Consider the following 23,726-nt stretch of genomic DNA (forward strand, 5'->3'; position numbering starts at 1 on the left):
AAGGGTGGATGGGGAGTGGGGCTGGTCCCTGGTACGCTCTGCAGGGGTGAATGTAGCAGAAACTTGCAGATGGTCACAGGGCAGAAATTCAGTTACTCCCCATTTTGGATCTATCAATCTTTTCCTAGGTTCCTCGGCCAGGAGGGGCCATTGTGATCCTCTAGTCTGACCTCCTGTGACACATGCTAGAGACCTGGCCCCAAATCATTCCTAGAGCAGATTTTTTTTGCAAGTGACTTGCAGCCATACCATGCCATTAGCAACGTTCACCCCAGGATCTCAGGAAGCAGTTACTAAAGCCTCCCAGCATTGCAGTGCGCCAGGCAAGTCCTCGGGATAAACTGAGGCAGAGAGGCCAAGTAACTTGCCCATGGTGTCCAAGGCAGAGCCAGGAAGAAAACCCAGGTGCCCTGACTCCTCATTCCCAAACACGACTCCTTTTCCTCCATATCTGTACTGACCTAGCCCCCTGCTGCTTGCCTGCTCCCTGTGTAACAGACTTCTGCTGTGGGCTCCAAGCACTTTAAAAAGGAAAGGAAAGTCAGTAATTGAAGTAAACAGAAGCTGAAGCCTCCCCCTCCCTGGGTGGCCCATGCCCCTCCCTCTGCCCATAGCTCAGCATTGGGGGCAGCTGCTTGGGACGTGCGGGCAGAAGCAATTGCTGAGACAGCCCCTGGTTAAAGTGAAGGGTGCTCCTCAGGCCTGGCTGTGTAGCTGCTGCATCTATTTGCAGTGGCCAGTGGCCACCCTGCGTATTTCTGGCAGGCGTTGACTGCCCCGTGCTAGCTAGGCAGCACTTCAATTGATCTTGCAGCTTTTCCTTTTATCCCCAGGGGTCTGCCCTCTGAGGCACAGCTCTCACGTGAGCATCTGAGCAGCTTAGCTGTATTTGGAAATCCCTAATCCGTGGGGGATTTTGATTCACGCTCTCTGATCAGCCCCTTCCTTGCTGGGCAGCTGGCGCCGTGTCTCTCCCCGCTGCTGGGGGCCTGCTGCAGAGGGGTGCCCACCGGGGCATCTCCCGCCCTTTGGGAAGGAGGAAGTCTGCTCTAGTGACCTACTTTTCTAGCTGCAACAGACTGCTACACAGCAGAGACCCAGCCCAAGGCTGCCTGCTCCTTGCTCTGGGCTGGCTGGCTCGCTCCCTGGCGCTGCTTTGCAGGACAGCGTGTGCTGTGTGTGTGGGTGGGTGGGGACAGAGATCCCTGCAACTCCCTCCTTCGGGCAGGCCCCTGGCTGACTGGGTGCTTTAGAGACCAAGCCGCTCCTAAAGGTGGGGAGAACCCATCCCACTTGGGGGAACGCCCATGACTGTGCCATCTTCATGAGACAGGCAGCTACTGGGGTCGGAAGGGGCATGCGGTCTCTACCCCGCCTCGCTTCAGGGGAGTTACTGCTCGTTACCACAGACCCAGGAGCTTCCAGGTATGAGCCCCTCCCTCCAGCCCCATGGACATCTGCAGGCGCCTCTCTTGCCTTTGTGCACATCCCAGCTGGAGCAGATTTCCAGCTCGGGTGGACATACTCCCCACTTGCACAGATTGAGCCAGCGTGCTGCGAACAGCAGGGTAGCCTCAGCGGGATGGGTACACTGCCCACCTGGAGTACAATCCCTTGCCGCCTGCGTGGGCAGCTGGTGCGTGCTGCGCAGCTGTTCTTAGCATGCTAGCTCTCACCAGAGGTAGCGTAGGTAAGTCTCCCCTCCAGCTGTAGTGTAGAGTACCCATTGTTGCGGGAAAAGGGCTGGGAGCCCAGAGCTTGTGGGTTCCAATCCTGCCTCCAACACAGATTTGTTCCACAGCCTTGGGCAAGTCACTTAGTGCCTGCCTCCATCTCCCTCTGTCAGAGGGGGAGAACGGACCCTGCTGGCAGGGGGATTGCAGTTACTCAGCCTGCGATTGCGAGGCACGGGCCGACGGAGAGGACGTGGGGATCTCAATGCCACCCACGGCTGAGCCCACGTCACGTCCCGTTCACATTAAAGCCAGAACTGTAAATCAGAATTAGCCAAAAGCGCCATTTTCCAGCTGGTTTCCTTTTGTTCTGTCCTCCCAGACAGTAAAACTATAAATAACTCTTGGGCAAGGAGCACAGATGTAATGTGACCCTCTGACACTTGTGCGCTGCCGGCCTCACGCGGCCTGGAGCTGGCGCTCCCAGTGAGCATGGCTAGATCTGCGCACTCGCGGCCGCGGCGGGGAGGAAGCTGCCAGGAGCCCAGCGCTTGCTGTTTGGTCCGCGAGAGGCAGCTGACGTTTTGGAAGGAAACAGTTGCTCTTCACTCCTTCCTGTAGCAGGCAGCCTGAGGAGCGGCTGTGCTGGGCTGCCACGCTAGGCTGTCCCTGCGGACGCGACCCCTTCACCAAGAGGCAGGATCCCCCTCGGTGCCCAGGGTCAGGGTGCCCAGGTGGCTGGCAAGGCGCTGCCAGGGCGGTGCATGGGGCAGGGCAGAGCGCGGAGAACACCTGTTCCTGCCGTGAGTATCTCCGGCACTTGGGGAAGGGACTATCAGCTTCTGACCCGGGGCCAAGAGAGATTTGTCGCCAGGGCCACCGCTCTGTGCTGGAAGGAGAGAGTTTGCTGCCCAACTAGTAAAAGGCTCCTAGGAATTGGAGAGATGCTGGCACGGACGGCTTACGAGGGACATTCTGTGCAGAATCTTTCTGAAACGCAACTCCTTGACAGAACAAGGAGTAATGGTCTCAAGTTGCAGTGGGGGAGATTTAGGTTGGATATTAGGAAAAACTTTTTCACTAGGAGGGTGGTGAAACACTGGAATGCGTTACCTAGGGAGGTGGTGGAATCTCCTTCCCTAGAAGTTTTTAAGGTCAGGCTTGACAAAGCCCTGTCTGGGATGATTTAGTCGGGGATCGGTCCTGCTTTGAGCAGGGGGTTGGACTAGATGACCTCCTGAGGTCCCTTCCCACCCTGATATTCTATGATTCCATGATCCGCACCCCCGGCCTCTCATGGGTTCCCTGGGCAGAGGGCACAGCTGCCCGCGCTCCCGTGTTGGCTGATCGAAGTCTTGCTACCTGGAAGACCACAAGGGGAGCTGTAGATGGGGTTGTCTGTGTGTGTGGGGTCAGGGGGTGTGAAGCAAGAATGAGAGGAGCTCTGATTTAACCATGTCCGGTTAATGCCTGGTAAGCGAAGACGGCAGCTCCCTGGGCAGGAGAGCTGGAGCGATCGTGGTTGTGCAGGGCAGGGGTCCAGTCTTAACATTAATGCCACTCCCGGGGTCCTTGGATCTGAATTTAGCACTGTCTCCACCTGAGCCCAGCTGACAGGGAGCCAGCCCTGTGCGGCATGGCCAGCAGGTGTTTGGCTGGACCCGCTGTAACTCCGGGTAACATGCCTGCCTGATCATGGGGGCTTCGCCCGAGCTAACGGGCAGTCGGAACCGCAGGCTAGACAGGCCTGGGAGATCAGGCGCCGACAGGGCAGGGATGGTGAGGACGGGGGCTCAGGGAGATGCAGGAGTTACACATGAATGTGTTATGCAGCCCCGGGGGAGAGGGGATGAAGCAAACAGCCCCAGATCTAGCAGCCCTGGGAACGTAGTGTGTCTACAGGAGACCCACAGCCAGAGGTGGCTCATTCTCAGCAGATGCCAGGGAAGGCAAGTCCTGTTAACTGCACTAGGAAACAGCATCTGCTAAAGGAGCCAGCATGGGCTGTGCCCTGGACAAGGGTGCTACCGTCACACGTCCCCTGACCCTAGCTCGGCTCCTGACCTGCGCTGGTGGCACTGCCAGGAGCACGGTGGGGCAGGCTGGCTGCAGGGGCCACGGCTAGTTGGCCAGGTGTAGCCGGTGGTGTGAATTTAGAGGACCTGGTACAACCCCTGTGTGGACATTTAGCTTAAACCTTGTCTAACAGACCTGGGTGAACCTAGACAAAGCTGCTCTTCGCGGAGAATGAGCATCCACAGAGCTCGGCACTGGCCTACCTGAATGAGGGCCAAGTCACACCTGGTGCGAGTGTCCATCGCAGACGAGCCCTCATCAGGGCAGTAGCTCGGCAACAGGAGGGAGGCTGCGTGCTGAAGTCACCCGTTATTGCCCCAGCTCCCGCAGTGGCGGCCGCAGGAAGCGTGCCAAGGGAGCGGTTGTGAAGCGAAGTGTGTGGATGAGGGGCTGAGGGTGCCGGCTATTAGCGAGCTCTCCCTTTATACCAAGGCAGGTAACGCCTCCCCCGCCCCCCAAAACGGGCCGCTCCCTTACTTGCTGGATTACGCCATTCAGACACCTGGACCCCCATCTGCACTAGATAAATGCAGCCACATCAGGGACCCGAGGTACAGCCGGGCCCCGGGGGGGTAGCACAGAGCATTTGCTGTGGGGAGGCCGAAGCCGCCGTGCACCTGGAGCCCCTTGTCTAGCACGCTCCCGAGCCCGCTGCTGGCGCACTGGCACGTACCTGAGGCTGGCTGGTGGATGCAGCTGGGCCTCTGGCCCCCCGCTGGAGCAGGGCTGGCCGCCCCCCAGGCTGGCTGTCTCCTGGGGGCTGCGGCTCCCCTTCTGGTAGAAGAGCCTCCCCCTGCCAGGAGAACTAAACCTCCCCAAATGCTCCTTCAGCCTCCCAGCCCCATTCCTGGCGCTCTTCAGTCCCCCCCAGTCTTGATGGGGGAAGGGGCTTCCCCTGGCTGGGACCCCCACAGAAGTGCAGGTGGCAGCACCAGCCTGTCCCTAGGCCTCCCCACAAGCCCTTTCCTGCAGCCACCCTGCTACCCCCCACCACCCACTCACTCTCCTGAGCTGCAGCTGCCTTGCCCTTGAGCGCTCCTGCACCTTATATACTCGGGCAAGTCCTCCCAGCATGCCTTGCATTAGCCTACAATTCCCATGACCCTCCCCTAGGAACTACATTTCCCAGAATTCCCTTGGTCTAGCTTGACCTGGGACTGGGCCATGCCTGGGGGTCCAGGGCCAGCTCCTGCATGACAGTGCTCAAGGGGATGTTCTGTCCGGGTTTCCCTCACAGCAGGGGGAGGGGATTCATGCAGTGTGGGGTGGGTGAGGCTCGAGCTAGTCGAATCCCTCTGGGACCGTGAGAAACTCCTTCTTGGCTTCTGCATAAGGATCCGGGGTAAGGCAAGCAGTGACCCACGTGCTAAGCTTTGTGCGTGGGGCTGGCTCCTGTACGTGAGTCAAACCCACGTGGCTGCGCGCCGGGACACCGGTACCTCGGACGCCCCTGGGTTCCTGAAAGCGGCATCCGTCTCAGCCAGGAGATACCCCGCAGGCTGCTATGCGGCACCGAATTCCTGCCGGCGTCAGGGTGTGGTGGAGGATGGTGTTTGCTCACTTCTCACCTGGGGACCGGGGAGTTGAGTTTAGGAGTTTACCCGCTTCGTTTTCACCACCACTGCTCCGGGTCAGAACCTGGCTCTTGTCTGGGAGAGCTCGATGCTCGGAGACGGCTGGTAACTTGGGGGGCCTGTCTGAGGGACTCTTTAGGGACTGCTCAGCCCCTGCCCTCTGGAGAGCCAGGCCCTGCTAGGGGCCTCCAACCGGGCCCCAGAAATTGTGAGTTCCTTGGAAGAGCTAGACCTGAGCTCATTAGACATCGAAGTTGCTCCTGCCGTTGGCTTCGGCTCACCCTGTCGCACCCGTCTGCCTGGAGCAGCATCTTTCCCTTTGGGGTGGTGACGGTTGGTGGCTTTTCCAGTCATTCAGGGCCAGGCTGGTGGGCAGCTCCTGCTGCAGCCTCCGGCTCCAGGTTCCCTCTGCCAGTGCTTTTGTCCCCTCCCCTTCTTCACATCCCCTTCTGGGCACAGATCGGATCCTGTGCCCCACTGCTGAGGGAGCAGCTGTGAGACGTGCCTTTGACTAGACAGGAAAGGGTGTGAGGGAGGCAGACAAGTTTCTTTTTCTGCGGGCACGCAGCCCAGAGAGACAATGACCATTGAGCGTGCAAATCCTCTCGAGTGGGGGAAGAACCTTCCTGGGTAACTGTCGTGTGCCTTCCCCAGGTTCTGACCGATGGCCCTGTGGATCCAGGCCCAGCAGCTGCAGGGCGAGGCCCTGCGCCAGATGCAGGCGCTGTACGGCCAGCACTTCCCCATCGAGGTGCGGCATTACCTCTCGCAGTGGATCGAGAGCCAAGCATGGTAGGTGAGCCCGCCCCGCTCCATGCCATTGTCACCGTGCCAGTGAAATCTCTTCCTCCAGGGGCTGCATGGTGGAGCTGGGGGCCGGCTGCTGACGGTGCTCGTTGCTGCTTGCAGAAGGTTCACCTAACTCCCCTTTCCTCTTCCCCCTGCAGTACGAGGGGTCTAGAATGGTGCTGCCGCATGAACGCTGCATCCCGGCTCTGTCCCAGGCTGGGGCGTGTGTCCTCTATCAAACGCTTCCCACTCCCACCCCACTGTTGGCCAATCTCTGTTTTATCAATTAAGAAAGGTAAATGCTGCTTTTGGCTGTGACAGAGACAGGCAGCACAGCCTAGCGGGTCTGAGCTCAGATCTGGGGCCCATTGCTGGTTTGCTGTGCCTCAGTTTACCCTTCTGTAGGCACGTGGGTTACATTAACCAGTCATCCTTTGTAAAGCCTTTTGCCCAGTGCCGTGCATCAGCCTTGCTACCTCATCAGCCTTTCTACCTCTGTAGACACCACTTGAAGCTGCCTGGTGAGGGATCCTGCACGAGGGGAGCTGCCCACTGCGGCAGGGAACCTGGACGCAGCCTCAGTGCCTCCCCCGTCAGAGTTGGCAGAAAGGCTTCAGGGCTGGGCTCGCAACTTCACTCAGCCCGCACAGCAGCCAGGAGTCAGCAGCTGAGGGGACAGCCCTGTGAACACTCAGCAGGTCCCTCTGTGTACGCCCCATATAGTGGGGGGGGCACTGGCATGGTGGGGGAGCCAGAGGGTCCTGCACCCCAACTCTGCAGTCAGACGGGACTCTCAGCCAGCCGGGGAAACAGAAGGTTCATTAGATGACAGGAACATGGTCTAAACCAGAGCTTGTAGGTGCAGAGAACAGGACCCCTCAGCTGGGTCCATTTTGGGGGGCAGTGAGCCAGACAACCACGTCTGCACTTCACTCCTCGTCCCCAGCCAGCCCCAAACTGAAACTCTCTTCAGCCCCTCCTCCTCTGGGCTTTGTTCCTTTCCCGGGCCAGGAGGTCACCTGATTCCTTTGTTCTACAACTCTTTAGCTCTCACCTTGCAGGGGGAAGGGCCCAGGCCATCAGTTGCCAGGAGACAGAGTGTCGGCCATTTATGTACATTGGCCCTTTGCTCTGCAACAATTACACCCCCTTATCCCACCACCTAGAGACTTAAGAAATGCATAGGGGAAACTGAGGCACCCCTACAGCATTCAGAGGAAACATTAAGAACAGTCCCGCTTCGTCACAGTAAGTCAATACCCCTGACAGACACAGGCACATTTTCTTCACTGTCACAATTCTCCACCCAGGTAATAGGTAAGGTCCAGGGACACTCATCTTCTACTCTCCTCGCCTTCCCACATTGCTGACTAGACAAAGCCATCAGCTCACAAGGTTGCCAAGGCTCATCCAAACTTTCCTTACCAAGCACCTTGCCACTCCCAACAGATCCCCTGCCCTGCCTGTGTCTCCCCCCCCTCAGCTGGGGTCTCAGCTCCCCCTGTGCTCAGCGCTGCCCTTGCTGTCCCAGTGGGGGTAGGCAGCGAGCTCGCTGCTTTCCTCACTGCATCAGAGCCAGCCTGAGCCCCCGCTCCGGTGTGCAAGGGGGCGGGGAGCATCTCTCTGTCCCACCCAGCCCCAGGGGACTGGTTACAGGCAGGCAGGTAGCCTAAGCCTAGCAGCTCCTCCCTGCTGCCAGCCAATTCATCTGCATTTTCACTGACCATTTCCCTCTCCGCCGATTGGTTCCCTGGATTCAAATTCAAACCCTTGGCAGTTACCAGAGCAGGGCCTGGATCCTGTCCCAAAGAGACACAGTCACCCCACAACAGGGTCTCGCAGCTGGTATCCTGGAGCACCCCAACGACCAGCCAGCCCCACCCCTCCTGGGTCTGCACAGGGATCTGGGCCATAGGCAGGGTGAGGGGCTTCGTCCCTGGGACCCTCACCCACCTCACACAGCCCCTTAGCATCTGAGGCTGCACCACCCAGGGCCTGACAACAGTTCTCTCTGTCCCAGGATCTCGCCACCCCAGGAATGTCTCCCCATTGACCATCACCTTCCGCTCCCACTGGAGGTCCGAGGGACCTGGCCCCAGGAGACTCCACACAGACATATAGGTTGGGGTCAGGAGTGGGAGCTTGTCCACCTCCCCACCCATCTGGCTGATGGAGTCTATGGCCTTGGGACCCAGCAAGGGAGCTAGATACCGGGGCTTTTCCGCAGGGTCCCCCTGGTTCAAATCGCCAGCCTGCTCAAAGGCAGTGAGGTGGGCATCCACATCCCCCCACTCCTTAACCAGGGGCAGCAATTTAGTCTTGAGGTTCCCTGTGGAACTGGCCCCGCCGGGTCTATCCCCACTCACCCCTGGGGGGTCCCCTAGGCCTCTCCGCTCCCCCACCGCCAGTTCATGCTGCTGCATCTCCTGCAGCTCTTTCTTGGGCTCTCGCTGTCTCTCACAGTCCTCTTGCTCTCTCGGACTCAGCTCCAATCCCGTCCGTCTCCGATCCCCGGATGGGGAACCCGATCGTGAAGACCCCCGTCTGGTCGGGGACAGGAGTCTTGGCGATGCCTGGCTACTACTCCAGCTGCTCCCAGATCCTGCTATAGCCCCATTTGGATCAGGAATCTGTTCCTTAGAGCGGTCATCCTCCTCCAGCTGCACGATGAACTGTGCTTTGGTGAACTTCCCAATGTGCAACCCTCTCTTTCTGCACAGGGTTACAATGTCCTTCTTAAGGAGATGGTGATAGGCCACCACTCCGCTGTTCCCAAGTTGTTGTGGACTCACAGGCCTGTGTGCTCTCAGCTCCCCACAGTTTCCAGGGAGAACCCCTAGTGTGCCAGCCCTTCTTGAGGTCACCACCTCTTTGCCAGGGTCGAGCTGCAGACTCCTCCGCCCCTGGGACCGCTCGCTGCAATCCCCAGGGGAACCCTGTTACTGCAAAAGTCCTTCTCTCTCCCAGGGCCAAGCCGCAGGCTCCTCTGCCCCTGAGACTGCTCACCGCAGTCCCCAGGGGGACCCCATTACTGCACCGTCCTTCTCGCTGGTCACACACTCCCAGGGGTTAACCGCCCCCCGAAACCACTCCTCTCTGAGCCTTCAGCACGCCTGGTCCCCATCAATCCCCCTTCGTTTTACTGCTCCCCAGTCACTTACTGCAGGAAGTGCCATCCATGGGGTGCAGTACATCCCACTTCTGCCACCAGTTGTCACGGAGTCCCCGGGCGATGCTCTGGAACTGCTCCCTACGAAGCCAGGCAGGACTCTGGGGAAGTCTCCTCTCTGGGAGCAGCCTGTCTCCAGGGCAACAAGCTCACCCGGCTTCCACCTTCCTGGGTCTGACCTCGGAGCATTCAGCATCCTCTGCCCCTCCATGCGCTTCCCACAGCGAGTCCGCCCAGGCGGTGTCCTGGGGAATCCAGAGGGTCCTGCCCCCCAACTTCGCAGTCAGACGTGACTCTCAGCCAGCCAGTAAAACAGAAGGTTTATTAGATGGCAGGAACATGGTCTAAACCAGAGCTTGTAGGTGCAGAGAACAGGACCCCTAAGCTGGGTCCATTTTGGGGGGCAGTGAGCCAGACAGCCACGTCTGCACTTCACTCCATGTCCCAGCCAGCCCCAAACTGAAACGCCTTCCAGCCCCTCCTCCTCTGGGCTTTGTCCCTTTCTCGGGCCAGGAGGTCACCTGATTCCTTTGTTCTCCAGCCCTTTCGCTTTCACCTTGCAGGGGGAAGGGCCCAGGCCATCAGTTGCCAGGAAACAGGGTGTTGGCCATTCTCTGTGTCCAGACCCCTGTACACACCTGCCCTCTAGGGCTCTGCAACCATCATACACCCTTACCCCACCACCTAGATACTTAAGAACTGCCTAGGGGAAACTGAGGCACCCCCACAATATTCAGAGGAAACATTAAGAATAGTCCCGCTTCATCACAGCAGTCTCAGAGGCTGAGGGGCTGTGTGAGATGGGTGAGGGTCCCAGGGATGAAGCCCCTTGCCCTGCCTATGGCCCGGATCCCTGTGCAGACCCAGGAGGGGTGGGGCTGGCTGGTCATTGGGGTTCTTCAGGTTATCAGCTGCGAGACCCTGTTGTGGGGTGACTGTGTCTCTTTGGGACAGGATCCAGGCCCTGCTCCGGTAACTGCCAAGGGTTTGAATTTGAATTCAGGGAACCAATCGGTGGAGAGGGAAATGATCAGTGAAAATGCAGATGACCTGGCTGGCAGCGGGGAGGAGCTATTAGGCTCAGGATACCTGCCTGCCTGTAACCAGCCCCCTGGGGCTGGGTGGGACAGAGAGATGCTCCCCGCCCCCCTTGCACACTGGAGAGGGGGCTCAGGCTGGCTCTGATGCAGTGAGGAAAGCAGCAAGCTCGCTGCCTACCCCCACTGGGACAGCAAGGGCAGCGCTGAGCACAGTGGGAGCTGAGACCCCAGCTGAGGGGGGGAGACACAGGCAGGGCAGGGGATCTGTTGCGAGTGGCAAGGTGCTTGGTAAGGAAAGTCTGGATGAGCCTAGGCAGCCTTGTGAGCTGATGGCTTTGTCTAGGCAGCAGGGTGGGAAGGCGAGGAGAGTGGAAGCTGAGTGTCCCTGGACCTTACCTGTTACCTGGCTGGAGAATTGTGACAGGGAAGGAAACGTGCCTGTGTCTGTCAGGGGTATTGACTTGCCTATGGAGGGAGCTACCCTGATCTCCAAGCAGTTCTCTGTGACCAGCCTTGTGTGCTGGGACAAGGGGAATGAGATCCCAAGCTGGGTGTCTGGGAAAGGAGAAAGTGTGTCTGGCTCTTCTTTGTCTGTGGAGCAGACAGAAGGGGCCTTTCAGCCCGTGATGGTTGAGGGTAGTGCAGTTGTCTCAGAGTTGGTTCTGGATTCAGCTAAAGCCCAGGAAGGGAATGGCCCTAAGTTTGTGTCTGCTCGGGAGAATGGCCCTGTAACTCGGTCGCATCCAGTTAGTGTCTATGCAAAATCCCAGAGACCAGACAATTCTGGTGCTTGTATTTTGCCTGTTGCTAGTGTGTGGCTGGGAAAGGGTGGAGCAACTCTGTCTAATCAGGGTGAGATCCTAGCCAGGGCACAAGGAGAGCATGAAGGTGATGTGATTGTGTTACCTACTGAGGGTGTGGAAACCTGTAGCAAGAAGGAAAAGATTCCTGAACTTGTGTGTGGCAAAGGGAAGGAGAATGCTTCTGACCTTTTATCTAGGAAGTCTGTGAGTTTGCCTGAAAGGGGATTGTGTAAGAATCCGCCCGATGGGCCAGAGGTAATTCTGGATGTAAGGGAGACCCAGAAAGAGTCTGTTGTTGCTCAGGAAAGTGTTCCTCTAGAGCAAGCCCTCGGTGAAGAGGGTAAAGGCAGAATTTCTGTGAAGGGTGAACTGTTGCATAGAAAAGCCCTAGGGAAAGGAATCCTCATGGAGTCTTTGTAAGCAGTTTACTGCAACTGAAGGGTGTGAAAGTGATTTAATCAAGAAAGTTTCAGTTCCTAACAGCCAGAAATTTTCTGTTGTGAATGGATCCACTGACTTTCCTGTTGAAAGATCCAGTGTGGATAGCTTTGAGAAGGTCTCAGATGAAGTGAAAGCTGTTAAGAAAGTTAAACAGTCCTATAACCAAGTGGCTGTGTCTGGCCAGCTTGCTGGGGAGACAAGGTTGTTGAGAAAGGAATGTCTCCATGCTAGTTCTGTAAGTGAACAGTATGTGGCCCAGGTCAAGATGGGGGCTCTTAACCAAGAGAGCGCGAATTGCAGGCCTCCAGACTGGAGCGCTGGGAGAAGACCTGATCCCAGTTTGACCCCCGGGGGTTTTGGGGTGGCAAAAGGGCATGGGCCGCATAAACCTTCCCACATGCGGTATGCGAGTGCTATCGACCACCCCCGTCCTAAGGGAGGGCATGAAACTGGAAGGGCTTGGTGTAACTCCCACCAAGGAACGGGAGAGATGCTGGGGCATCCATGGGAACGTTGGTGGCTTCGAACTTCCCCAGGTCACTGGCTAAAGTGACCCCACTCAGTTTGGTCTCGAAGAGGGGAGAGATGTGACGAAGTGGGACTGTTCTTAATGTTTCCTCTGAATATTGTATGGGTGCCTCAGTTTCCCCTAAGCAGTTTTTAAGTCTCTAGGGGGTGGGATAAGGGTGTATGATCCTTGCAGAGCCCTAGAGGGCAGGTGTGTGCAGGGGTCTGGACACAGAGAATGGCCGACACCCTGTTTCCTGGCAACTGATGGCCTGGCCCTTCCCCCCTGCAAGGTGAGAGCTAAAGGGTTGGAGAACAAAGGAATCAGGTGACCTCCTGGCCGGAGAAAGGGACAAAGCCCAGAGGAGGGGGGTTGGAGAGAGTTTCAGTTTGGGCTGGCTGGGGATGAGGAGTGAAGTGCAGACGGGGCTGTCTGGCTCACTGCCCCCCAAAATTCTCTGCACCTACAAGCTCTGTGTTAGACCCTGTTCCTGTCGTCTAATAAACCTTCTGTTGTACGGGCTGGCTGAGAGTCACGTCTGACTGCAGAGTTGGGGGGCAGGACCCTCTGGCTTCCCCAGGACCCCGCCTGAGCGGACTCGCTGTGGGAAGCGCACGGAGGGGCAGAGGAGGCTGAATGCTCCGAGGTCAGACCCAGGAAGGTGGAAGCCGTGTGAGCTGTGTGTCCTGCAGACAGGCTGCTCACAGCGAGGAGACTGCCCCAGAGTCCTGCCTGGCTTCGTAGGGAGCAGTTCCAGAGCATTGCCCGGGGACTCCGTGACAGTGGGGGAAGAGGGGCAGGCATAGGGGGCAGGTGCAGGGCCAGGGGGCGGGCTTGGGATGGGGCTTTGCTCCCATTCGCTCTGGGCTTTGTGTGGTGGGTTGGCTGGATCATCCCAGTGGGCTGAGGGATGGACGCAGGGGGGCCTCATTTTTGGGGGGTTGGGTTCCCGCATTAGATGCAGTCCCTGTGCCGAGTTGGACCCTCCGCCCACTTCCCCCCTCTCTCTGTGCCAGGGACTCCATCGACCTCGATAACCCCCAGGAGAACCTCAAAGCCACCCAGCTGCTGGAGGGGCTGATCCAGGAGCTGCAGAAGAAGGCAGATCACCAAGTGGGCGAGGACGGGTTCTTGCTGAAGATCAAGCTGGGGCACTATGCCACTCAGCTGCAGGTCAGTGCCCAGAGCCGCAATGGGGCGGCCTTTCCCCTCGTGTCCTGCCAGGGGCCGGTCACTCCCACTGGGCGCTCCCCCGTGGGCTGGCCAAGCCTGGCGCGTAGCAAGGGTCTGGGACAGCGGCAGAGTGTGTGATGGCAGGTGCCTGGTGCCCGTCGCTCCCCTCTCCTCACCGCGTGGGACCAGCGCATCGCTGAGCCCCTCCATCCCCTGGCATGTCGCAGCCCCCCCAGCCGCTTCCGTCCCCGCAGGCTCCTCGTCTGGCCAAGGGGAGCTGCCGTCCTGGCACAGTCTGGCTGGGGTGACCCCCATCCTCCCCCACATGGTCTGGGAGCAGGGATGCTGGCAAGGTAGGTTAGGGCAGGAGCAGCCCCCCCGCCCAGTGCCCATGGCACCCCTTTTCCCCCAGCCTGGGGCGGTGAGAGCCCCTGACTGGCCCCGCTCTGCGCTTGGCTCAGGGCCTTTGCTTTCCCTGCTGCAGAACACGTACGACCGGAGCCCCATGGAGCTGGTGCGCTGCATCCGCCACATCCTGTACCATGAGCAGCGGCTGGTTCGGGAGGCCACGAACGTGAGTAGCCAGGCAGGGGGGCCTTGTCTCTCTCCCCGTCTCTCTGGGGCCCCAGGGACACTGCCCCAGCCCAGCCCCGGCGCTGACTCTGCTGGGATCACCCTGGGGCCCCGCACCCCACCCTGTGCACATGGCTCCAGCCACTGCCCCATGGCGTGAGCCTCGGCCTCCGTGCTCTGGGGCCCGTCGCTGCCCCCCATGGCCGCCCCTGCAGCCCAGCCTCTCCCTGCCCCAGGTGTGGGGGGCACAGCACTGACCTGGCGCCCCCACTCTGCAGAGCCCCTCCCCGGCCAGCAGCCTGGCGGACGCCATGTCCCAGAAGCACCTGCAGATCAACCAGACCTTCGAGGAGCTGCGCCTCGTGACCCAGGACACGGAGAACGAGCTGAAGAAGCTGCAGCAGACGCAGGAGTATTTCATCATCCAGTACCAGGAGAACATGCGCCTCCAAGGTGGGGGGATGGGGGGCGCTCGAGCCATGGGGAGAGGGAGGGGCCGTGGGGTTGGACTGCTGGGGGCAGGGACCTGCCCTGAGATCCCGTCCTTGGGGAGACGCCAGCCCGTGCCAGCAAACGTGCCGAAGCACTTGCCCCGTCCCAGCTGCCGAGGGGGCGCCAGGCCCTGGGCTCCGGCTGGGTCCGGCGGGGGCTGCAGCTGGCATGGGGGAGACTCTGCCATAGCATCTGGGGGGGCATCATCTCACCCACCCGCCCACCGCACCCCCATGAGGAGGCTGCAGGTATCTGAGCACTCCCGGGACGGTTCCCTTCCCCTCGCAGTCCCATGGCAGTCCCCAGCTCAGCACCGCCCCACCGGCTCCGTGGGGCCCGGGGAGCGAGTCTCCCCCCACCCCAGGGGCAGGCCTGGCGCAGGGGTTCTGGGGATGCCACCGAGGGTCGGGGAGCCCCCGGGGCAGGCGGGGCTCAGGCCTAACGCTCTTGGCCTCCTCCCCAGCCCAGTTCTCCCAGCTCTCCCAGCTGGGCCCCCAGGAGCGCATGTCCCGCGAGATGACGCTGCAGCAGAAGAAGGCGTCGCTGGAGGCCTGGCTGCACCGGGAGGCCCAGACACTACAGCAGTACCGAGTGGTGAGTGCCGACCCGGGGGGCCCCGCTCCCTGCCCTGGTGCCAGCAGGGGGCGGTGACGCCCCCGTCCCCCGCTAACACCCCGTCCCCTCGCAGGAGCTGGCAGAGAAGCACCAGAAAACCCTGCAGCTGCTGCGCAAGCAACAGACGACCATCCTGGACGACGAGCTGATCCAGTGGAAGCGGCGGCAGCAGCTGGCGGGGAACGGCGGCCCTCCCGAGGGCACCCTGGACGTGCTGCAGTCCTGGTGCGTCCCCCCTCCCAGCGCTGCCGGGAACGGGGCTCGCGGCCCTGTGGGAAATGGGGACTGGGCACCCGGGAGCTGCCGCTTGGCCCCATGGCGGCTGGCTGGGAAACCAGCGAACGGTGCCGCCGGCAGCAGGGAATCCGGGGGAGTCACCGTGCTGCCCTGGGTCGCAAGAGGCAGCCCCGGGGGTGACCCTGGCGGGTGACGCTGCCCTCGCTGGGGTTGTTAGTCCAGGGCACCAGGGGTCACCTGCCCCCATCGCCAGGGATGTGGGACTGGATTCCTGGGGTGGCTGAGCTCCCCACAGGGCTAGGCTAAGGCCGGACCGCGCCAGCCAGGGTTGGCCTGGCTCGGCCTGGACACCACGGCCTGGGGGGTCCCCGTGGGGGAGGCGCAGACAGGGAGCCCCATGACCAGCAGACATGGGACGCCACAGCCTGGGGCTCTGTGATGTCCCTGGGCCTTGCCAGAGCGCTGACCTGGCCCGGGGGCCCCTCGCCCCAGGTGTGAGAAGCTGGCCGAGATCATCTGGCAGAACCGGCAGCAGATCCGTCGGGCCGAGCACCTGTGCCAGCAGCTGCCCATCCCGGGGCCCGTAGAGGAGATGCTGGCTGAGCTCAATGGCACCATCACAGACATCATCTCCGCCCTGGTGACCAGGTAACTCAGGGGGCAGAGCCGGGCTGTGTCTGACTGCCCCACACGGGCTAGCAGAGCCAGGCTGGGTCTGGGCCTGTCTGCCTCACACAGGCTCGGGGGACAGAGCTGGGCTGGGCTCAGGCCCGTCTGCCCCACACGGGCTGGCGGGGCTGAGGCTGAGCTCAGGGCACGGTTGGGACTCTGACCCGACCAGGCAGGAACTGGGCTGCGAGGGGCCACGGGCCGGCTAGGTCGGGGGGCGGGGATGCCGCTGGCACTGCAGGCCGGTGGTGAGAGAAAGGGGCTCGTGGGGCAAGCGCTCTGGGTGGGAGGGGACCTGGCTCGGGGGCTTGGAAGGGGGATCTGGGCGCAGGTGCTGTGAGCCAGGGCGGGGATGTGGTGGTGTCGTTACCCCTCCCCGCACCTGGCGGTTGTAGCTCTGGCCCCGGGGCCCATCTCGCAGCCGCAGGCCCCATGACGCTGGCTCCTCCCCCCAGCACCTTCATCATCGAGAAGCAGCCCCCCCAGGTGCTGAAGACGCAGACCAAGTTCGCAGCCACGGTGCGGCTGCTGGTGGGGGGGAAGCTGAACGTGCACATGAACCCGCCCCAGGTGAAGGCCACCATCATCAGCGAGCAGCAAGCCAAGGCCCTGCTGAAGAACGAAAGCACCCGCAAGTAATGCCCCCCCGCCACTCGCCCGGGGCAGGTCCTGGGGGACACCCGAGCTGGCCCTGCTGAGCCACGCGGCTCCTGTTGAGTCCCGGGGTAACTGGGTGGGGTAACTGGGGGGCTCTGGCAGGACCCTGTGGGGCTGGTCCCTTGTTCTCTCTGCGTCCCATTGCTCACGTAGCCTGGATCCCCTGGAGAGAGCCCAGCCCAGCGTGTGGCTGGCGCTGCCCCCTCTGACCCCCGGGGTATCGCTGAGTGGAGGGAGGGTCAGCCGCATGCCTGTGGGGCTGGCGACTGGCCCCTTTCCCAGCACCCCCAGTGGCGTCCTCTGGCCGTCGGAGCTGGCCCAGTGCCTGGCCCCCCTCACCTGCCTTTCCCATTGCAGCGAGAGCAGTGGGGAGATCCTGAACAACTGCTGCGTGATGGAGTACCACCAGGCCACGGGCACCCTGAGCGCCCACTTCAGGAACATGGTGAGAGCCGGGCCGCAGGCACCGCCCCCGCCCCCTGCCCCCACCCGCCTCTCACGCTCTCCCCTGCCTCCCGCAGTCCCTGAAGCGCATCAAGCGCTCGGATCGGCGCGGCGCCGAGTCGGTGACCGAGGAGAAGTTCACCATCCTCTTCGAGTCGCAGTTCAGCGTCGGCGGCAACGAGCTGGTCTTCCAGGTCAAGGTAAAGCTGGCACCGCTGCCCAGGGGCCTGCCCGGCGCTGGCACCGCTGCCCAGGCCCTGCCCGGCACTGAGGGCTCCAGGAGCCCTTCTGGGGTTGGTGTCAGGTTTGGCCGTGTCGCCCGTCCCCAGGACGGTCCCTCCGGGTTGAGGGAGGGACACAGGAATTCTTGAGCCTCGGTCACGAGCTGGGGCAGCCCTGGGGGGCACAGGGTCCGTGGGTGGGCATGGAGGCGAGAAGCACAGGGGGGGCTTGGTCTGATTGAGAGTCGCCCAGCGGCAGGTGGGGGAAGGGCAGGAACCGGAGCTGGGTCCAGCCCCCACCCCGCCCCACACTCAGCCCGGCCCTGCCGGTTCCCACAGACGCTGTCCCTGCCCGTGGTGGTGATCGTGCACGGGAGCCAGGACAACAACGCCACGGCCACCGTGCTCTGGGATAACGCCTTCGCCGAGCCGGTGAGCAGCCAGCGCCGCCGGGGGGCAGAGTCCCACACCCGGGGGGCCTGCCCTGCTTCACTTGGGGCCCCAGATGTGGGGGGCCCAAGGGCAATGCACATCATCAGGTCCCTTGGTCTGGGCCCCCTGCACCTGGCCCCTCCTGCAGCCCTCTCTGTTCTCGCCTGGGCAGTCTCCCATTCCTGCCCTCAGCTGGCCTCTGCACCAGGAGTTCTGGGGAAGGGAGGCACAAGGGGAGGGCGAGGGGAGCTCTGGGAGTGGGGGTCGGGGGCGCAGGGGGGTGAGGGTCAGGGGGAGGGGGACAGGAGGTCTGAGGAGGAGGGGGGGAGCTCTGGGAGTGGGCGGTACAGGGGCAGGCGGAGGGGGACCCTGGAGGGGGGCGCAGGGGGTGAGTGCCGCAGGAGGGGGGCACTGGGATAATGCATGGATGCTGCTGGCTCCTGGGGCCAGAGCTCTCCCCGCTGGGTTCCCTGCCCGGGTGCGGCTGGAGCCTCCCTGACCCCAGGCACCCGCGCTGCCCCCTCCCGCAGGGCCGGGTGCCGTTCGCCGTGCCCGACAAGGTGCTGTGGCCCCAGCTGTGCGAGGCGCTCAACATGAAGTTCAAGGCCGAGGTGCAGAGCAGCCGGGGGCTGACGAAGGAGAACTTGCTCTTCCTGGCCCAGAAGCTCTTCACCAGCAGCAGTGGCCAGCTGGAGGAGTACAGCGCCATGTCCGTCTCCTGGTCCCAGTTCAACAGGGTGAGCCACGCCACACCGCCAGCCTCTGCCGGGGGGTGGAGGGCGCCGGCTTGGGGGGCTACTTGGTGACAGCAGCATGGGGAGGGTTGTGGGGCAGCAGGAGACCCAGGGTGGCCTGACCCATTAATGTCCTTCGACTGCTGAAATTCTTACCTCGGCCTCCCCCGCCCCGCTGAGCACCGTTCCTCCCGCAGCCCCGGGCAGACATGTCCCCCCCTCCGCCCCCCTCGAGTGCCGTCCCTCCCGCAGCCCCGGCCAGACATCCCCCTCCGCCCCCCTCGAGTGCCGTCCTGCCTTCCCCCATCAAGCGCCGTCCCTCCCGCAGCCCTGGCCAGACATCCCCCCAAGTAATTTGTTCTCTGCCCTGCCCCGGGGGAGACTTGTCAGTGCGGGGCTGGGGAGTGCTGTGTTCTTCTGGGGTTTGCTATGTACAGTCCAGGCTGCTCCAGCACTGCCATGGATTGCCTGCAGCCCCACGGGCCGGGAGTGAGCCCTGTGGCACGACCCGCAGGCCTGGCCGTCACCGCATTGGTCTTCCCCCAGGAGAACTTACCCGGCTGGAATTACACCTTCTGGCAGTGGTTCGACGGGGTCATGGAGGTGCTGAAGAAGCATCAGAAGCCTCACTGGAACGACGGGTGAGAACCTCCTTCCCATAACGGCCGGCATGGCGCAGCCGCCCCCCCCCCCCCCCGACTGCCAGCCCCTCACCCCCTTCTCTGTGCTCCAGGGCCATCCTGGGCTTTGTCAACAAGCAGCAAGCGCACGACCTGCTGATCAACAAGCCGGACGGGACCTTCCTGCTGCGGTTCAGCGACTCCGAGATCGGGGGCATCACCATCGCCTGGAAGTTCGACTCACGTGAGTCAGGGTGGGCCGGGGCCAGCGCTGGGCTGGCTTTGCCGCTCCTCTGGCGCATCTCGCCGCTGGGGCACCCCATGGTTCCATTGGGAGTCTGGTGGGGAAAAGCGGACGGAACGGGGGCATCTCAGTCCGCCCTGCCGGCCGGCACAAGGGGACAGAGACATGGCGGTGACCTCCAGCCAGCATGGCTGGTGGGGAAGGACAGCCCAGTCCCCTGCCCGGCCCACCCGGGATCGGGGCACCTGAGCGCAAGGCCGGGTTTGCTTTCGGCTCCCTTGCCTGCCACGCCTGGCCCTTCGCGGGCCGGCTCACGCCGCCACCTTTCTCCTGTAGCCGACCGAAATCTGTGGAACCTGAAACCCTTCACGACCAGAGACTTCTCCATCCGCTCGCTGGCCGACCGCCTTGGTGACCTCAGTTACCTCAACTACGTGTTCCCCGACCGGCCCAAGGACGAGGTCTTCTCCAAGTACTACACGCCGGTTCTCTGTGAGTCTCTCGGCCGAGCGGAGCCGCTGCAGCAGGTCCGCCCGACGCGGGGCGCTGGCCGAGGGGCTCTGCCGAGACCTGGCCCCCTCGGCTGCTGGCGGGGCTGGGCCTGACCCGGGTGTTCTGCGGCGTGGGTGGGGGGAAGGCAGCTTCCTGCAGCCTGACAGGACGCGCGGGACAGCAGCCAGGCCATGCGTGCGCTTACACCAGCAGGCTGCAGCAGGAGCTTGCGGGTCACGGGGCAGCGCGGGGTTGCAGGGGCAGGGTTCTCGCCAGCACCCAGCGTTCGGACTGCTGGGCTCACGGCTCTTTCCTCCCACTGCAGGCAAAGCTGTGGATGGCTACGTGAAGCCCCAGATCAAACAGGTGGTGCCAGAGTAAGTACTTCCCCACCGGCGTGGCTCGTGCCTGGGCTTCTCCCCCTCCAGCAAGCCAGGCTGTGCCCTGGGCGAGTCCTGCCAGCCAAGGCCCAGTTCCCCGCAGAACTGGTAGGCACCTGGCCCGGCCTTTTGGGTGAAGTGCCAGCAAGTAGCTCCCAGTGGGACTCAACCAGGGGGAGGCTCGCTGCCTTTTGAGCCCACCCTGCACTGGGTTAAAGTCTGTTCCCGGCTGCGAGCGAGCGACTGACACCAAGCATGGCTTGGCTCAGGTGCCAAACCGGGTCTGCTGGCCCCTCAGCCGCAGGCCCCCCATGTGTGAATGCGGGCCATGGCGGGGGGCGTAAGGCACCACGGGCACCCCCCCAGCCTGGCCCAAACGGAACCCCTGGCAGCAGCACCATGATCACGAAAGGGAGCTGGAGCCAGGGCTGGGGCCAGCAGGACCTGAGCTGTCACTCCAGCCAGGCTGGGCCCCAGGGAGAGGGCTGAGCCTGCCCTGGAGCTGGCCCTACAGTGTGACACCAAGGCCCCCAGCATCTCTGCCCCCCCGCTGCTCGAATTTCAGCCGGGGGGCAGGCTCCCTTACTGCTTTTAGCAGCTCCCTCAGTTCTGCCTTGTGCTCCCTCCTTCTTACTCTGTGCATTAGGCCAGCCCCTTGGTGTTCAGGGCCCCCCCCACTTTTTTCCCCCATCATCGGGGCGCTACTTCCTTGTTGGTGTCCCCAGCCCAGCTGACGCGCCAGCCCCTCGTCTGTTCCAGGTTTGCCAGCGCCTCTGGGGATCCCGCCCCCGGAACGGTCACCTACATGGATCAGGCACCGTCGCCGGCCGTGTGCTCCCAGCCGCATTACAACGTCTACCCGCAGAAGTAGGTGCTGCTCCTTCCCCAGGCCTGAGCCGCGTTCCGGGGGCGAGGGGTTCCCCCGTGCTGGGGGCACGTTTAGCTGGAGCATGCTGCTCCTGGCCCCCCGGCGTGCCTATTCTGGGATGCCTCGCCCTGTCTCTGTCTGGACGATCGAGGTGCTAAAGGACCACTCAAGGACGATAAGGTCATTGCGGAGAAACTAAATGAATTCTTTGCATCGGTCTTCGCTGTTGAGGATGTGAGGGAGATTCCCAAATCTGAGCCATTCTTTTTGGGCGACAGATCTGAGGAACTGTCCCAGATTGAGGTGTCATTAGAGGAGGTTTTGGAACAAATAGATAAACTAAACAGTAATAAGTCTCCAGGACTTGATGGTTTTCACTCAAGAGTTCTGAAGGAACTCAAATGTGAAATTGCAGGACTCCTAACTATAGTCTGTAACCTTTCATTTAAATCAGTTTTGGTACCAAATGACTGGAGGATAGCTAATGTGATGCCAAGTTTTGAAAAGGGCTCCAGAGGTGACCCTGGCAACTACAGGCTAGTAAGCCTCACTTCATTCCCAGGCAAATTGGCAAGGCATGATTTCCCTTTACAAAAACCATGTTGACTATTTCCCAACAAATTATGTTCATCTATGTGTCTGACAATTTTGTTCTTTACTATAGTTTCAACCAATCTACTAGAATTCTTTGAGGGGGTCAACAAGCATGGGGACAAAGGAGATCCAGTGGATATAGTGTATTTAAATTTTCAGAAAGCCTTTGACAAGGTCCCTCATCAAAGGCTCTTAAGCAAAATAAGCAGTCATGGGATAAGAGGGAAGGTCCTCTCATGGATTGGTAACTGGTTAAAAAATAGGAAACCAAGGGTAGTTATAAATGGTCAGTTTTCAGAATGGAGAGAGGTAAATAGTGGTGTCCCCCAGGAATCTGTACTGGGCCCAGTCCTATTTAACATATTCATAAATGATCTGGAAAAAGGGGTAAACAGTGAGGTGGCAAAATTTGCAGATGATAGAAAACTACTTAAGATAGTTAAGTCCCAGGCAGACTGTGAGGAGCTACAAAAGGATCTCTCAAAACTGGGTGACTGGGCCACAAAATGGCAGATGAAATTTAATGTTGATAAATGCAAAGTGATGCACATTGGAAAACATCATCCCAACTATACCTATACAATGATGGGGTCTGAATTAGCTGTTCCCACTCAAGAAAGAGATCTTGGAGTCATTGTGGATAGTTCTCTGAAACCATCCACTCAATGTGCAGCGGCAGTCAAAAAAGCAAACAGAATGTTGGGAATCATTAAGAAAGGGATAGATAATAGGACAGAAAATATCATATTCCCTCTATATAAATCTATGGTACGCCCACATCTTGAATACTGCGTGCAGATGTGGTCTCAAAAAAGATCTATTGGAATTTGAAATGGTTCAGAAAAGGGCAGCAAAAATGATTAGGGGTATGGAATGGCTTCTGTAGGAGGAGAGATTAATAAGACTTAGTCGTCTCTTTTCCAAGCTGAAAAGTCCAAGGGGAGATATGGTAGAGGTCTATAAAATCATGACTGGTGTGGAGAAAGTAAATGAGGAAGTGTTAGTTACTCCTTCTCATAACACGAGAACAAGGGGCCACCCAATGAAATTAATAGGTAGCAGGTTTAACACAAACACAAGAAAGTATTTTTTCACTCAACGCACTGTCAACCTCTGGAACTCCTTGCCAGAGGGTGTTGTGAAGGCCAATACTATAACGGGGTTCAAAAGGGAGCTAGATAGATGCATGGGAGACAGGTCCATCAATGGCTATTAGCCAGGATGGGCAGGAATGGTGTCCCTAGACTAACCTCACACTTGGTAAGGCAAGTCACATCTGTGACATCTTTTCACGTGTTTATACCTGCTCCTGTATTTTCCACACCATGCATCTGATGAAGTGGGTGTTAGCCCACGAAAGCTTATGTCCAAATAAGTTAGTCTCTAAGGTGTCACAAGGACGCTTCATTGTTTTCCCTAGCCTTGGTTTGCCAGAACCTGGGAACGGGTGCTGGGGGATGGATCACATGATGATTCCCTGTTCTGTTCATTCCCTCTGGGGCACCCGGCATTGGCCACCATCGGAAGACAGGACGCTGGGCTAGATGGACCTTTGGTCTGACCCAGTCTGGCTGCTCTTATGTAGGTCTCTCTCTCTCTCTCTCTCAGCTCCGACTCCGTCCTGGATCCCGAGGGCGAGTTCGACCTGGACGATACAATGGACGTCGCGCGACACGTGGAAGAGCTTCTCCGGCGGCCCATGGACACTCAGTGGATCCCCCACAGCCAGTCGTGACCCTGCACCATGGTATGGCCCCAGCCCGGCAGCCGTGTCCCGGGGAGACGATCCGGGGCAGGAGCCCCATGGAGAGCAGCCCTGTGTTGGTGTCTCTGTGCGTGGGCCCATGCGTGGGGGGTGCTCGTCCGGGGGCTTTGCTCTGCGCCAGCTGCAGCGTTGCCGGCTGCATCTGTGGGGTCTCCAGCTCTGGCAGGGCCCCTCCCCCTCGCTCAGCACTCCTCCCCTGCACTGGCAGAGCTGCCTCTCTTGGGGCGTGGGGGACGTGGCCCAGCCCAGCCTCCCCCCGTAGCAGCCACCTTGGTTTCTTTATCGAGATCATCCTCTGCCCCATCCTCCCCCGACACGCACTGTACCTTAGGGGGAGATGGCATGATCCCAGCGGGCCCCAGCCCCAAAAGCCAGGCAGGGGGTTGAAGAGCAAGAGGCAACCCTGGAGCAGCCCCTGTTCTGGAAGGGGAAGGCTGGGCAGC

At 60.6% G+C, this 23,726-nt stretch overlaps 1 protein-coding gene across 4 annotated transcripts; it reads left to right on the top strand.

Annotated features, from left to right (window-relative positions):
* Positions 1–1,288: 1,288 nt before the first annotated feature.
* Positions 1,289–23,717, top strand: LOC141978693 (signal transducer and activator of transcription 5B-like). 4 transcript variants are annotated; one of them, XM_074941017.1, is made up of 19 exons: positions 1,289–1,425; positions 5,978–6,115; positions 13,090–13,246; positions 13,731–13,820; positions 14,098–14,272; positions 14,775–14,905; positions 15,000–15,151; positions 15,656–15,811; positions 16,288–16,467; positions 16,847–16,934; positions 17,011–17,133; positions 17,494–17,586; positions 18,117–18,323; positions 18,867–18,961; positions 19,054–19,184; positions 19,521–19,676; positions 20,002–20,053; positions 20,816–20,923; positions 23,127–23,717. In XM_074941017.1, exons 2-19 carry the CDS (start codon positions 5,988–5,990, stop codon positions 23,251–23,253), a joined length of 2,349 nt encoding a protein of 782 aa, XP_074797118.1. In that variant the 5' UTR covers positions 1,289–1,425; positions 5,978–5,987; the 3' UTR covers positions 23,254–23,717. The 4 variants fall into 4 exon arrangements, with proteins under 4 accessions (XP_074797118.1, XP_074797117.1, XP_074797120.1 ...); XM_074941016.1 differs by lacking the exon at positions 1,289–1,425 and adding an exon at positions 2,336–2,476; XM_074941019.1 differs by lacking the exons at positions 1,289–1,425; positions 5,978–6,115 and adding an exon at positions 6,674–6,810 and having other exon boundaries at positions 23,127–23,715.
* Positions 23,718–23,726: the final 9 nt, after the last annotated feature.

The sequence above is a fragment of the Natator depressus genome, chromosome 27 (assembly GCF_965152275.1).
Source record: "Natator depressus isolate rNatDep1 chromosome 27, rNatDep2.hap1, whole genome shotgun sequence".
NCBI lineage: Eukaryota > Metazoa > Chordata > Testudines > Cheloniidae > Natator > Natator depressus.